Source organism: Diplotaxodon limnothrissa, linkage group LG23 (assembly GCF_057381915.1).
Source record: "Diplotaxodon limnothrissa isolate DT_005_m linkage group LG23, D_limnothrissa_male_GT1.1, whole genome shotgun sequence".
Taxonomy (NCBI): Eukaryota; Metazoa; Chordata; class Actinopteri; order Cichliformes; family Cichlidae; genus Diplotaxodon; species Diplotaxodon limnothrissa.
Window position 1 is genome coordinate 36,947,364 of NC_140617.1, and position 15,928 is coordinate 36,963,291.

Here is a 15,928-nt window from a genome sequence, read left to right on the forward strand (position 1 = left end):
GGTGTTGATGGCCAGGATCTTGTTCTTACCATTCAGCTGACTCCTCAGGACTTGCATGACCCTCTGCAGATACTTGGTGGTTGCAGCCTTTCTAGCGGCCTCTTCATGGTTCCCATTCGCCTGCGGGATCCCCAGGTACTTGTAACTGTCCTCTATGTCTGCAATGTTGCCTTCTGGTAGTTCAATCCCCTCAGTTCTGACTACCTTCCCTTTCTTTGTTACCATTCGACTACACTTCTCCAGTCCGAACGACATTCCAATGTCATTGCTGTATAGCCCGGTAGTGTGGATCAGTGAATCGATGTGTCGTTCACTCTTGGCATACAGCTTGATGTCATCCATGTACAGGAGGTGGCTGAACACTACTCCGTTCTGTAGTCGGTATCCGTAGCCAGTCTTGTTAATGATCTCACTGAGGGGGTTCAGGCCTATGCAGAACAGCAGTGGGGACAGAGCATCTCCTTGGTAGATCCGCCACTTGATGGTGACTTGTGCTATGGGCTTGGAGTTGGCCTCTAGTGTTGTACGCCACATCCCCATTGAGTTCCTGATGAAGGCTCTTAGGGTCCCATTGATCTTGTACAATTCTAGGCATTCCAGTATCCAGCTGTGGGGCATTGAGTCATAGGCCTTCTTGTAATCAATCCAGGCAGTGCACAGGTTGGTCAGTCTGGTCTTGCAGTCTCAGCTGACTGTTCTCTCTACCAGTAGCTGGTGTTTTGCGCCTCTGGTATTCTTGCCAATCCCTTTCTGTGCCCCACTCATGTATTGACCCATGAGCCTGTTCATCTTAGCCTGACAGGAGCTTCCATGTAGTACTGAGGCAGGTTATTGGTCGGTAGTTGGATGGGACCGGTCCCTTCTTGGGGTCCTTGGGGATCAGGACCATTTGACTTTCGGTTAGCCATTCCGGGTGTCTCTCGTTAACTAGCAGCTGGTTCATTTGTGCTGCCAGACGCTCATAGAGTGCAGTCAGCTTTCTCAGCCAGTAGGCGTGAACCATGTCGGGCCCTGGTGCTGTCCAACTCTTCATACTGGAGACCCTTTCTTGGATATCTACCACTGTGATGGTTACTGGACCCTGTTCAGGGAGGTCGCTGTGGTCTGCCCTCAGATCCACTAGCCACTGAGCATTGCCGTTATGGGTTGCATCCTTCTCCCATATGCTCTTCCAGTATTGCTCCGTCTCCAGCCTTGGTGGTGCTGTTCTCTTATTGTTCCCTTGCCACTGAGAGTACACCTTTGCTGGTTCTGTGGAGAACAGCTGGTTTATTCTCCTGCCTTCTATCTCTCTGGTGTACCTCCTCAAGCGGCTGGCCAAGGCTGTGAGTTTTTGCTTGGCAGTTTCCAAGGCCTCAGGTATGGACAGCTTGCTGTATTTCTTATGCACCTTCTTTGTCGCACCTTTCTGCAACTCCGTTAGTTGGCTAACCTCCCTCCGTGCTACTTTGATCTTGCCCTCTAGCCTCCTTCTCCATGGAGGGTACTGCCCCTTGTGGCTGTTCAACTTGTAGCCAAGCATCTCACTGATCACTGCTGCCGTATTGTAGATCAGCTTGTTAGTGTCGGTAATCGTGGTTGTAGGTATCGTCCGTAGTGCTGCATTAACATCATCTAGCAGACCTTCTGAGGGTACTTCACGTAATCTTGGTAACCGGCTACGGGGGATCCAGGTTTCAAGCTTGGCCATGATCCTATTTTTCAGGTCAGTTCATCTTGCACACAAGGATACTTTTCCTATTGCACTTGGGGCTATGTACCCAATCTCGGGTGGGGGTGATGATATCTCCCCCCTGACCTGGCGTCCTGACTCCTCCTTGCCGTAGCATTTATGTTGTACCTCGTCAATTTCTAGCTGTGATAGCAGTCCCTTCTTTCGAATGTTGGAACGCTGAGCTACTAGTTGTTTCGCCATCATTGTGGATGTTGGGTATCGAAGAATCCATAGGTCCCTCATCCTATTCATGTAGCCCCTTCCACCAGGGTTACTTGCGTAGTAGCATTCCAACAACGCCCTGTTTTCGTCTCTTGCCCACCGATGCCTTCTTGTTCCAGTAGCCCACTTGTCGTCAGGGTGCCCTGGTTTCTCAACACCTGACGCGGACCTTGTTGATCCGGGCGACGTCCGAGCCGGCATGCCTTCATATTTATCTATCTTGCTCATATCTGCGGTAGGCTCGCTTAGCATAGGGGGTCTAGCTGTAGGACCCTTACTGGATACAGACGCCCCAGGCAGGAATCGAACTTGCGATCCTCTGCTCCAAAGGTGTTTAGTCTAACCACTACTATCCAGTGTATCTTAGCTGTTCCTAGGACTGCGCTCTTCTGGAGAGAGATCTCCGATTTTTTTCCCGGGATCTGCTGGAGCCACTCGTCTAGCTTTGGAGTCACCGCACCTAGTATGTATATATATACACACACACATACATATATATATATATATATATATATATATAACACCCAGCACGCCCCTGCGGGCGGTTTATCCTTCAAGCTCGGGTCCTCTACCAGAGGCCTGGGAGCTTGAGGGTCCTGCGCAGTATCTTAGCTGTTCCCAGGACTGCGCTCTTCTGGACAGAGATCTCCGATGTTGTTCCCGGGATCTGCTGGAGCCACTCGCCTAGCTTGGGAGTCACCGCACCTAGTGCTCCGATTACCACGGGGACCACCGTTACCTTCACCCTCCACATCCTCTCGAGCTCTTCTCTGAGCCCTTGGTATTTCTCCAGCTTCTCGTGTTCCTTCTTCCTGATATTGCTGTCATTCGGAACCGCTACATCGATCACTACGGCCGTCTTCTTCTGTTTGTCTACCACCACTATGTCCGGTTGGTTAGCCACCACCATTTTGTCCGTCTGTATCTGGAAGTCCCACAGGATCTTAGCTCGGTCATTCTCCACCACCCTTGGGGGCATCTCCCATTTTGACCTCGGGACTTCCAGGTTATACTCGGCACAGATGTTCCTGTACACTATGCCGGCCACTTGGTTATGGCGTTCCATGTATGCCTTGCCTGCTAGCATCTTGCACCCTGCTGTTATGTGCTGGATTGTCTCTGGGGCATCTTTACACAGCCTGCACCTGGGGTCTTGCCTGGTGTGATAGACCCCAGACTCTATGGATCTTGTGCTCAGAGCTTGTTCTTGTGCTGCCATGATTAGTGCTTCTGTGCTGTCTTTCAGTCCAGCTTTGTCCAGCCACTGGTAGGATTTCTGGATATCAGCCACCTCCTCTATCTGCCGGTGGTACATACCGTGCAGGGGCCTGTCCTTCCATGATGGTTCCTCGTCTCCCTCCTCTTTCTTGGGTTTCTGCTGCCTGAGGTATTCACTGAGCACTCGGTCAGTTGGGGCCATCTTCCCAATGTATTCTTGGATGTTCGTTGTCTCATCCTGGACTGTGGTGCTGACACTCACCAGTCCCCGGCCCCCTTCCTTCTGCTTAGCGTACAGCCTCAGGGTGCTGGATTTGGGGTGAAACCCTCCATGCATGGTAAGGAGCTTTCTTGTCTTTATGTCAGTGGCTTCTATCTCCTCCTTTGGCCAGCCTATTACCCCAGCAGGGTACCTGATCACGGGCAGGGCGTACGTGTTGATGGCCCGGATCTTGTTCTTACCATTCAGCTGACTCCTCAGGACTTGCCTGACCCTCTGCAGGTACTTGGTGGTTGCAGCTTTTCTAGCGGCCTCTTCATGGTTCCCATTCGCCTGTGGGATCCCCAAGTACTTGTAACTGTCCTCTATGTCTGCAATGTTGCCTTCTGGTAGTTCAATCCCCTCAGTTCTGACTACCTTCCCTCTCTTTGTTACCATCCGACTACACTTCTCCAGTCCGAACGACATTCTAATGTCATTGCTGTATAGCCTGGTAGTGTGGATCAGTGAATCGATGTCTCGTTCACTCTTGGCATACAGCTTGATGTCATCCATGTACAGGAGGTGGCTGACAACTGCTCCGTTCCGTAGTCGGTATCCGTAGCCAGTCTTGTTAATGATCTCACTGAGGGGGTTCAGGCCTATGCAGAACAGCAGTGGGGACAGAGCATCTCCTTGGTAGATCCCGCACTTGATGGTGACTTGTGCTATGGGCTTGGAGTTGGCCTCTAGTGTTGTACGCCACATCCCCATTGAGTTCCTGATGAAGGCTCTTAGGGTCCCATTGATCTTGTACAATTCTAGGCATTCCAGTATCCAGCTGTGGGGCATTGAGTCATAGGCCTTCTTGTAATCAATCCAGGCAGTGCACAGGTTGGTCAGTCTGGTCTTGCAGTCTCGGCTGATTGTTCTGTCTACCAGTAGCTGGTGTTTTGCGCCTCTGGTATTCTTGCCAATTCCTTTCTGTGTCCCGCTCATGTATTGACCCATGTGCCTGTTCATCTTAGCCGATATGATGCCTGACAGGAGCTTCCATGTAGTACTGAGGCAGGTTATTGGTCGGTAGTTGGAGGGGACCGGTCCCTTCTTGGGGTCCTTGGGGATCAGGACCGTCCGGCCTTCAGTTAGCCATTCCGGGTGTCTCTCGTTAACTAGCAGCTGGTTCATTTGTGCTGCCAGACGCTCGTGGAGTGCAGTCAGCTTCTTCAGCCAGTAGGCGTGAACCATGTCGGGCCCTGGTGCTGTCCAACTCTTCATACTGGAGACCCTTTCTTGGATATCTGCCACTGTGATGGTTACTGGACCCTGTTCAGGGAGGTCGCTGTGGTCTGCCCTCAGATCCACTAGCCACTGAGCATTGCCGTTATGGGTTGCATCCTTCTCCCATATGCTCTTCCAGTATTGCTCCGTCTCCAGCCTTGGTGGTGCTGTTCTCTTATTGTTCCCTTGCCACTGAGAGTACACTGGTTCTGTGGAGAACAGCTGGTTTATTCTCCTGCCTTCTATCTCTCTGGTGTACCTCCTCAAGCGGCTGGCCAAGGCTGTGAGTCTTTGCTTGGCAGTTTCCAAGGCCTCAGGTATGGACAGCTTGCTGTATTTCTTAGGCACCTTATTTGTCACACCTTTCTGCAACTCCGTTAGTTGGCTAACCTCCCTCCGTGCTACTATACTACTATATATATATATATATATATATATATATATATATATATATATATATATATATATATATATACAGGGCCGTTGCTAGCCATTTGGGTGCCCTAAGCACAAATGCTTTATGGTGCCCCCCCCCCCCCCCCCGCCACTGAAAAAAAAAACAAAAAACTTTTGAATTTCTCAGTGGAATTTGTTTAATTAAATAACAACAAACATGACAGTTAAACAAATAAATAAGGTTAAAGGAGGTTAAAAATACTGTTACAAATAAATACTGAAACAAAAATTGAACATTGGAACAAGAACAAAGAGCCTGGCAATAATGTGTAATTTTTTTTATAAAAAAATAATATATATAATATAATAGTATTATTATTAATATATTTACAAATAGTTTCACAATAGAATTTAAATAAGAAACTTAAATAAGAAAAATAAGAATTTGAACACAAAAGCCACATTCCTTAAGTAACTATGTTAAACATTTTTACAATTCGTTGTCAGAGTATGCCCTAGACTCTAGGGCATACTCTGACAACCAGAAAATGCAGGCGTGGTGTGCCTCTCTAGGGCCTAGAGAGGCACACGCCTGCATTTTCTGGTTGCAAAATCAGCTATAAGGTCATCATATGATAGCTTCTGAGCCACGTCACCATTGATGCTGATAACAGCCAGACCACTTAAACGTTCCTGCCCCATTGATGAACGCAGGTACGTTTTAATGAGTTTGAGCTTTGAAAAGCTTCGCTCAGCAGAGGCAACTGTGACAGGCAGGGTCAGTGCAATACGCAGAGCAATCCACAGATTGGGATATACCTCTTGAAGCTGATTGTCATGTAAAAATGACAGCATTTCCAAAGCAGACGTCTGTGGTGGCAGCTGAGGAAGGTTGATGATTTCCTGCATCATCTCAGGTCCATCAATGTCAGCTACTCCCTTATCTGTCAGTGTCTTCTGTACTTCAGTGCAGTGTTTTTTTAAATCCTCCTTGGACATCCCATTCACTTTGCTGAAATCAAGCAGCACTCCATATTTCTCCTTCACTTGATTCATGGTCTCAAACCTCTCCTGTAGGGAGATTAAAGCAGAGTCCACAACACAATTGAAAAATGTGACCTCAAGCTTTTTAAGGGCATCATGGAGGGGCTCATCAACAGCTTCATATGCAAACTGCCTTTTTGTGCTCCTGAGCCTTTTCTCCTTCAACTGTGGTTCTATGTTCAGGGCCTCACAGAGTTCTTTGGCAGCTGACACAGCCTCATCAAACCCAGACTGTCTGTATTTAGAGAGGTTACTTTTGGCAGTGTCAATGAGCCTGACAGCAACATCGAGCTGCATGGAGCTGGACTGTAGTAACTTGTTCACCTGGTTTGTGATTGTAAGAAGTTCACACCACACGATGGAGCAAATCAAAAATCGAAATGAGGCTACTTCCTCAGCAAGCACTTGAGCCTCCACCTTTGCGACTGCATCACTTACAGCTTCTCTGGCCTCCAGGAGAGCATCCCTCACTTCTTTTGTCTGACTCCGGACAGCAGTTACACTTTGAAGCCTGCTTTCCCATCTAACGTCACTCCAAGATTTAAGTGTCAATTTCACATGTTTTGTTAAAATGGCCCATCGCTGGGTGGCACTGGAAAAGAAATTGAACAACTTCTGCAAATACCCAAAGTAGCCAGTTGCATCTGGAGAGGACTTGGCAGCATCAGCTATGACCAGATTCATCGTGTGAGCTCCACAAGGCACAAACAATGCTCTCTGGTTTAATTGTAGCAGTCTGGCCTGAACACCTTGCTTCTTCCCCTTCATGTTGGCCCCATTGTCATAGGCCTGTCCTCGACAGTTTTCAAATGGAATGCCAAGCTCCTTCAACTTGTCAAGGACAACATTGGACAGGTTAAGGCCAGTTGTTTGCTCCACATTTATATAGCCAAGAAAGTATTCTTTAATATCTGGTTGTGCTTGGAAACAAACAATGCGTACTATGACTGACATTTGTTCAGTGTGACTCACATCTGGAGTACAGTCAAGAATGATGGAGAAGTATTTTGCCAACTGGATTTGCTTCACAATGGCGCGGAATGTTTCTGAAGAGATAATCTGAATTAGTTCGTTCTGTGTCTCAGGGCTGAGGTAATGTGTGTGGGAACCTTCATCTTTTATGTTGGCCAAGTGATTTGCCATTACAAGGTCATATGTTGCCATAAGCTCTACTTCCTTCAAGAAGTTGCCATTGTCCGGCTCATAAAGACAGTCAGAAGAGCCCCTAAAAGACAAATTTCTGGAAGCCAGCGAGAGAGTTATTGAGAGTAATCGTTTGAGAATCTCTCGCCACTTTTTCCTTTCTGCCTCTAGTAAGGTCAACTCCTGTTGATCTATTGCCATGCTTTTCTTTAGCCGTGTGTCCAGTTCTCTCCACTTAAGCATGCACTGTATGTGGTCTTGGCTACACTCATGACCCCTCAAACGGATGTTGATGTTCGACCAGTCACTGAAGCCCTCTGTACTCAGCTTTATATCCTTCACACTGAAAAGCTTACATGCAAAGCAGAACACAGCATTGTTCTGCGGTGAGTACACTAACCAGCTCCGGTGAACCTTTTCTCCATTGGGAAGAATTTTGAACTTAAGGCTAGTGTGAAATGCTCTTCCATCAGGCCCCTTTGGAAAATTAAAATCAGAGCTGACATTAAAAGGACCTCTCCGCACAATTTCAACACGATCAGCATCTACAATGTGAGCTGGCCAAAGAGCAGGATCGGTTGAAGGGGGCACACATGTCTCCACAGTGTCACTTTCTGATAGTCTCTCAGTGACAGGACTCTCAGTGGTACTTGTGTATGGAACTGTACCTGAACTGGTGGTTGATGGTTCTTGTTCTTCTTGGCTAGGGATTGTTGCAGGGTCTACAATGGCTGGTGGTTGATGTCCAGGGATGGCACTACTACTGGATGGTTCATCCTGTCCTTGAGATCCTCCTTGAACATATTTAAGCATTGACCCTGCATACAAGAGAAAATATTCAGGGATTTTACAGAAATACAATTTTGAATCTACAGTAGGCCTACGAAAGATTGCATTATAAGACTAATAAATTAAGTAAGTCACTGGTACATTTAAAAATTACTAACTATATTTTACATGTATAGATTTTCATAATGGCAAATGGCAATATAAACATGCTGTACATAATTTGATATAAATGCGCAAGTAGGAAATCTATATTACTGGAAGATATAGGTTTCATATTACAGTTTCACCAACAGATGTCGCCCTTGATCTATGAACCTAAAGAAAGACGAGAACTATTTATGTGTTCAGACGTCAATGGCATAAATAAGATATGCGTCTTTATAGATATCCTGAAATGCAGCAACATACAAAGTAGTCTTGTCTAATCTGATAATAATACTTGACTGCATCACTGACCTATCCCAAAGTTAAGGTTAATCAGTAGCATGCATGACGTTAGCCAGCTAGCAACCTGAGGAGGGAAATGCTAGTCTCACGAATCACGATAACGTTAGCAATCGTGAGTCACGATTGCTAACGTTATCTGAAAACCGTCAATTGAGTGACCATGATGAGTTGCTTTTAGTAGTCCATTCTATATTCATATCCACAACGTAAACAAACTACCCAACATCAATCATTTGCAACATTTGTTAACACAGTATGAACACTGCTAACAGGAGCTATCACAGAGTTGACGGACATGAGCGTGCAAGCAAGGGCTACAATAATGAACTTTTTTTATTATTATTATTTAAACATTGCCTTACCGGCAAGCGACGCCTGAGTTTCATCACGCTTCCTCTTCTTCTTTCTTTTCTCCGCTCCCGACTCCTGTTGCCGTTTCGAGGCCATGTTCAAACAGGTGTTTACCAATTATAGAACAGACCACTGGGAGTGGGGGGGCACCAGGAGGAGACTGGAGACAGGGCACAAAGCAGATTCACCCCTTTTCTCGGGAAAATTGTTTTATGTTGCTTTTGTATTGTTTAACCATATTAATGCATATGATATTTATAGTATTAATATGGTTTACTTTTTTTTTTTACGACCCTGATTTTTTTGGTGCCCTACCGGCCATTTGGTGCCCTACGCAGTGTGCGTTATGTGCGTTTGCGGAGCTACGGCACTGTATATATACATACTAGGTGCAGTGATGCATTGGGGTGGCTCCCCCAGTTTGCATGCCAAATATCCTTGGGCACAATCCTAAACCCTGTATAGATAGTATACGGTGAGTGCTTTTCACGGGATCTTTTACCAAATTTTAAAAAGAAATAAAATATCAGTGTTCATATATAGGTAATTTATATCAATTTTGCTACATGTTGTGTGTTTTTGCTCACATTTTGCTCATGCTCACTAAAGGCTAACTGACTTAATTTCATTAGCTCAAAGACATGGATTCAAGTATTTACAATATTGTGAAAATTATACTTTTAAAAAGAAAAATGGAAATTAAAAAAAGTGGTGATTTCCCAGCTAAAATGGCATGTGAGTGATGATAAAACAAGACTTTTTCTGTTATTTGCACTGTTAAAATGGTGGATGTTTACATTAAACATGCTTTCAGTTTCATATCATGAGGTCACGTAATCTTGTAATCTTGAGACAAAAAGCTCAGACTTCAGATGACTCTAAATGCTCAGTTACATACAATTTTAATGCAATTTTTTTCTGCTCTTGGCTTTGCATGATGTCAAAGAGAGTGTGGCACAGAAGCTCCGCCCACCTGTTCTTCATCTGTTGTTTACGAAGGGCAGCTAATCAGAAAAATGATGGGTTAAAGGCAGGCAGAAAGGAACTAAAACAGTTTGGGTGAGTTGAGGGGGTACACCAAGATTAAAATTACCAGTTACAATTTTACCAACTATAAATACTGCAAATACAAAGAATTTGAAAATAACAAAATACCCTTTAGATCATTTCAAGTATTGTAGCATTTGTTTTTAGCATTTCACGTAATACCACCCTTATCATTTTTGTGCAAGTGAATGTGTCATGGACACAAACCATCACAAACCATCAGTGACTTTAGTCTTTTGACATGAGCTACCATTCACAAGCTATGACAGCAAGCATCATTCATGAAACTGTACAGGTGCAATACATAGCAAAACATACCTGCTAATTAGTGCCAGCTAGTAAAATACTAGGATTTTAATCAGCAAAAACTTCTGGAATAGTCTGTACCACACAACAGGCCAGATAACTCCACAAAAGATGCACCAACAGCAACACAGTCCAGAGATCCAGTTCAATTAGTTGAGGTGAGGCCAAGCAGACACCTGGTAAACTTATACTTTTGTCTTTGTGTCGGCCTCTGTGCTATTTCCAAAACTGTGATGAAATAAAATGCCAAGTAATGGGCGTAAATGTCTTCAAAAAGAGATATTTTTATTGTGGGATATTCAGCTTCAAGCTGTTTTTTTAATCTTATTTTTATTACTCTTTCTACAGGAATTGGCCCGTCAGTCCCATAAAACACTATTGGCTCTATAGCAATGCAAATAAGCCAGAGAGACATTGTTATTTTCTTTTGAATGGCCCTCAACCCAAAATAACATAGTCCCACAAGGCAGAGTCTGCATCCTCATAAACAGTCTGGGAGTCAGCCACTCTGCTCTGATATCCTGTCAAGAGAGGCAAGCAGACACCAAATGAAAACACATTATAGCACATCTTCGTGTCTCATGGCCTGCAATAAATACAACTAGTGTGAAGTGAATATTTGGTTCAAAATGTATGAGTGGAATTCACACGAGTAAAAAGAGGAGGATGAGCTCGGGAGATGAGATATGAATTTCAAATCCAAATAGAATATTTCATCACCACTCAGCATGAGAATTAAGAGGAAAGCGTGTCCACATTTCCTCCCTGAAAGAATTCTTCCACCTCCTTTTGATAAAGACAAATTCTGCAGCTAGAAAAAAAATAAATCTTATCTGTTCCCTCAGCATAAGGTTATCACGAAAACTCTGGACTTCATTATTTCTTTGACAACAATTGATCACAAGTATCACCCCTGGTTACAGCTGAAGCAGCTCGTTTTTTTGGGTTGTAAGCTCACGCCACATTGATGCGGAGATGAAGACGCATATGCAGGACTCAAAACAGAACTCTGGGATGTGGTTTTTCAGGACTTGAAGACATAATGGAGTGCGAAACTACTGGCTAATGTGCGCTAGGTACATGTTTTCAAATATTATTTTGCAATGTTTGGGATTTTCTGACAAGGAACATAATCCTTTACATCTCACTGAACTGGAACTGGGCTGTAATGGGGCTTGCTGGACGACAGTGTGAGGTCTTTGGAGTATGACTCAACCTGGGAAAAGCAGCAATTAAATAGCCATCATGCAAACTGCTTGACTTATCTCCCCCTTTCAACCTCAGTGAGCACTTTTAAGTCATTTAAGTTTCTTACGGAATAAATCAAACTGATAAAAATCAGTTTTTAAGAATATACAGTATATTCTGTCACATTTTTATGCCCAGCTCTGCGGTTCAGAGGCATCCTTGTAATCCATAATAGACAGTGATAGAAACAAAAGGCCACTTAACTTCATATTTTCACCCATAAATCCATTCTTTTTAATTTGAACTGTAACTGTTACTGACCATGATGGAGCCATTAAAGCACACCTGAGTAAACTCATGATGCACACACATGCACGTACACACACACAGGGAGACTGACGCTAATGTGGCCTAATTATGCATCTACACCAGGTAACCTGCAGCAAGCTGCAGAGGCGTGATGAGAATACTTCTCTCTGTGCTGTGCGCGCTTGTGTGTGCGGTGAATGGGAGAATGCTGTTTCACCTTTTCAAACTGCTGAGAGACCAAAAAAAGCCTGACGAGTGAGTGCATGTAAGAGTGATACCAAGGGTTTTTTTTGTTGCTTATTTTCTTCCTCTTTAGTCTTGCTGGTAATCTTATAGTAGTTTTGTCCCACCTTTTTCCCTTTCAAGTGTTCCCACAAATGTCTAGTGGGTTTTAGAGAGTTTAATCCACCTGTATCCACAGTAAATTATATTATTGTTTATATCATATTGCCAGCTATACAGAGAAGCATGTGTTGTTTTAGCCCAAGAAAGCTTGTATTGTAAAGGAACACTTCACAGTTACTCTTTTGTACCAATGCAGGCACATAGGTGTCCATAGGGGACATGGCCCCCTCAATATTTAAAGCCCTTGTAATAAAAACGTGAAAAAAGCAGAGGCGATACTAAAAAGGAATTTCACCTGATACTCTAATTTTATGTTTTTTATGTTTTTATTTCAAAAAATACATTTACAGCAGTAATTGGATGATGTTCAAACTCTCATGTCTGGGAGATTTGTGAAATTTTTTTCAGGCAAAAAGTAAAACTTGACCTTTATCAAGCATCTCTTTATAATAATATCCAAACATGACAAACACAAACTATGACCATGTGATTAACTTTTATAACAAATTGCAATATTTGACGGGAAATTAATATCGCAAAATATGGTAAAATCTTCTTCCAGTCATATAACTTCCAGAGCTTGGTAGTAAGCTTGTTAGTGAGCTCAGGGGGTTGGGAAGCGCATCTGTAACTGGAAGGTCGCCGGTTTGATCCCCGGGCTCGCTGTCCTGGTCGTTGTGTCCTTGGGCAAGACACTTTACCTTCCCGCCTACTGGTGTTGGCCAGAGGGGCCGATGGCGCAATATGGCAGCCTCGCTTCTGTCAGTCTGCCCCAGGGCAGCTGTGGCTACAACTGTAGCTTGCCTCCACCAGTGTGTGAATGAATAGTGGCATTGTAAAGCGCTTTGGGTGCCTTGAAAAGCGCTATATAAATCCAATCCATTATTATTATTATTATTAAGTGCTGTACCTTGCAGGTTAATAGCTAACACACTAGCCAGAGTAAGAGAGTCTAGACTTTTTCTACTTTCCCCTCCCCCCAAAAAATCAACACTATTGTTAACTCTTAAATACCCTTGTGTGTCAATATCATATATTTCCGACCACTGAAAAAAATCCATATTATATAGAGATGAACATGTAGTTGATTTTAAATCAAAATTGCAATTTAAAGCTTTAGAATTGGCAAATCACAAAAACTGCAATTACCCTACACCAGTGTTGGGAAGGTTACTTTTAAAATGTATTCCATTACAGAATACAGAATACATGCCCCAAAATGTATTCTGTAACGCATTCCGTTACGTTACTCAATGACAGTAACGTATTCTGAATACTTTGGATTACTTAACTCATTCACTGCCATTGACGTCTATAGCCGTCAATGGCAGTGAATGAGTCAATGGGTTTAACTCATTCACTGCCAATTGCTGGCAGTGAATGAGTTAATATATTATCATGCTTTTTACAGCAACGTGAATGTACTGTTGCTGTGTGATTTATTACTATTACTGAAGGTCCGCGACTCTGAACTGTAGTAAAGGGACCTCTGACTAATACGGCGGGGTCCCTGTCGGCTCGTAGCCGAAAAATAGCTTTACTTTGTTGTGTGGGTCAACTTTTCTTGCGAGAGACAGAGAGAGGCGTTGAAAGACTGCTCCAACGGAACTTATTGTTTTCGGAGGAAAACACGAACACGGCGTACAGTCGAGTCTTAATAGCTTACTTACAACTGGGCTCGTCAGGCACTCTTCTTGGCTGAAGTGGTTATTATTATATTTACATGCTTCCAGCTCCCGTTTTTCCTCGATGACAACTCGTACCTTTCCACTCCCCTTTTTCTCCCTCCTCGCGCTCACAGACCCATAACGTGTATGGCAGTCCATTCTCCCTGCAACACGGACTACACTGCCCATGAGGCTACATTCTTTAGAGCTATGCTTGTAGCATTCTGCCTGTTAGCTTAGCACAACAACAACAACAACAACAATGAAAAGGCGCTCTCTCACCCAGGAAACACACAGTCGCAGAGAGAGAGAGAGAGCGTCGCCCTGTAACCATGGCAACCGTAACCCTGCCGCCTGGAACAACAGAACGTAGCTGTCAAACAAAACCCAAACAGTCCTGACCTGCGACAAAATGAACCAGGAAAGTACCGTAGTGTAATCCATTTATTTCAACAAAGTAACTGTATTCTGAATACCACCTTTTTAAACGGTAACTGTAATGGAATACAGTTACTCATATTTTGTATTTTAAAAACGTAACGGCGGTACATGTATTCCGTTACTCCCCAACACTACCCTACACATCATACAACTTGCTTTATCCAGTTTGAAACATACAGCGTCTATGAGGTTTTGCAAATGCTATGCTCCACAAGCTCACCAATCAAAAGTCACTTGTAGAACATCTACGTGGAATCAGATCCAATTCCCATTCTTTTTTTTTTAATTGTTCAGCTCTACAAGCAATGTGACAAAAACTAGATTATTAATAACCTTTATCTGGCTCTGTTATGTGTTAGAAAACAATTAAATCTCTGGTACTAATAAATGGCATTTAATGGCTAGCTTGCTGATGAGTCTAGACAGCTGTAGAACAAGAAATGATTAGGCTGCTATTAAAGCCTATCATTCACTTAAAGACAGATGTTGTGTTTAACGCCTGAGAGATGTGTTAAGGGTATGGACCACTCATGTTAGACTGGGCCTAATAATATCATTGTATACAGCAACATAATTCTTTGTAAGTTGTTAGTAATTACGGATGTGATGCCAGTGTTCACACTGCACACTAGATTTCATGTGGGTTTGTGGCCCAAAGTTGACTGGTTTCCCTTGGATTCAGATTTGCTTTAACAAAATTTGTGAGCTTTTAAATCAAATCAGACCTTTTACCTTCTTAATTGATGAAGTAAGAAAAAAAAATGATCCACACTTGCCCATAAAATGCCTTTGATTAAACTTTAGCACCTGAATTTATAATTCATGTAATATTTCTGTTTAAGTCTTTAATCAAAGCTACCTTATTATTCGTATAACATGTTTTGACCAACAGCTAAAATATCAGAAATTATTCACAAAAACAAAAACTTACCAGTATATACAGCAGTCAACATGTTGGACAAGTTCAAATTCAGCTTTATAATTTATTTTGCCCCTGAGTGTTGGTAATATCTTTCAATTCAACTGACTGCACCATTTGAAATGCTGGTGTAACCATTCCCTCAAAATGTGATCTATAATGAAGCAGCTGTTTAGATTTTAATGATATACCATCTTTCTAAGAACAAACCAAAAAGTTGCTTCATCAATTATAAATAATATATTCTTCAAATAAGATGGAGCGTGTGAGACAGCAATGCATTTTTGATGGATGCTGAAAACAAACTGGTCTTGTTTGTGGACTGCAGAGCATTCAAACTCGGCTGCGTATTTGTTGACACTTAAGTATAATACGTATGGTAAGCTGGGTAGAAACTTGTAGGCTATGTTTGCAGTGTTTTCAGGTGGGGATTCCCTCTGGAGTAACTGGAGTAAATAATAAATAATTAAGACTTACAGTAGGCGACCTAAAAAAGCTATGAGTGAATATCAGTAAAAAAAAAAAAGCAAAACACAAGTTCCCAGTGTTATTTTTCCCTCATGTTTCATAAGTATTGAGGTGTCTGTACAAGCTCACTCTCTCTCAGTAATTCTATCACTCCTTTATTTTGTGCTGAGTCTCTGTGAAAAGAACCCACTCACTATCACCTCACACTGCCTCTGGTCCTCCTATTCCTGGCCTTATCTCTCCCTTGAAGTCTCTGGCTTTAGCCTGTTAGTTGAATGCTGAGTTTATACACCCCTCCTTGTCCCCGGTTGGAGTCTGGAGCAACTCTTGGTGCTGACATATAATTTTTTTTGAAGTTGGACTTCAGTAAAGTATTTTGCTCTAGGTCACAACAAGGTTAGAATCCTGCAGGGCTGAATAGTTTTGAATAATGA

The 15,928-nt window shown here is 43.3% G+C and overlaps 1 protein-coding gene across 1 annotated transcript; it reads right to left on the reverse strand.

Moving 5' to 3' along the window:
• Positions 1–5,606: 5,606 nt before the first annotated feature.
• LOC146608632 (zinc finger MYM-type protein 1-like) lies at positions 5,607–8,923 on the reverse strand. Its single transcript, XM_085348669.1, has 2 exons — positions 8,816–8,923; positions 5,607–8,035 (listed from the first exon to the last, which is right to left on the reverse strand). Exons 1-2 carry the CDS (start codon positions 8,898–8,900, stop codon positions 5,607–5,609), a joined length of 2,514 nt encoding a protein of 837 aa, XP_085204795.1. The 5' UTR covers positions 8,901–8,923.
• Between the last annotated feature and the right edge of the window lie 7,005 nt (positions 8,924–15,928).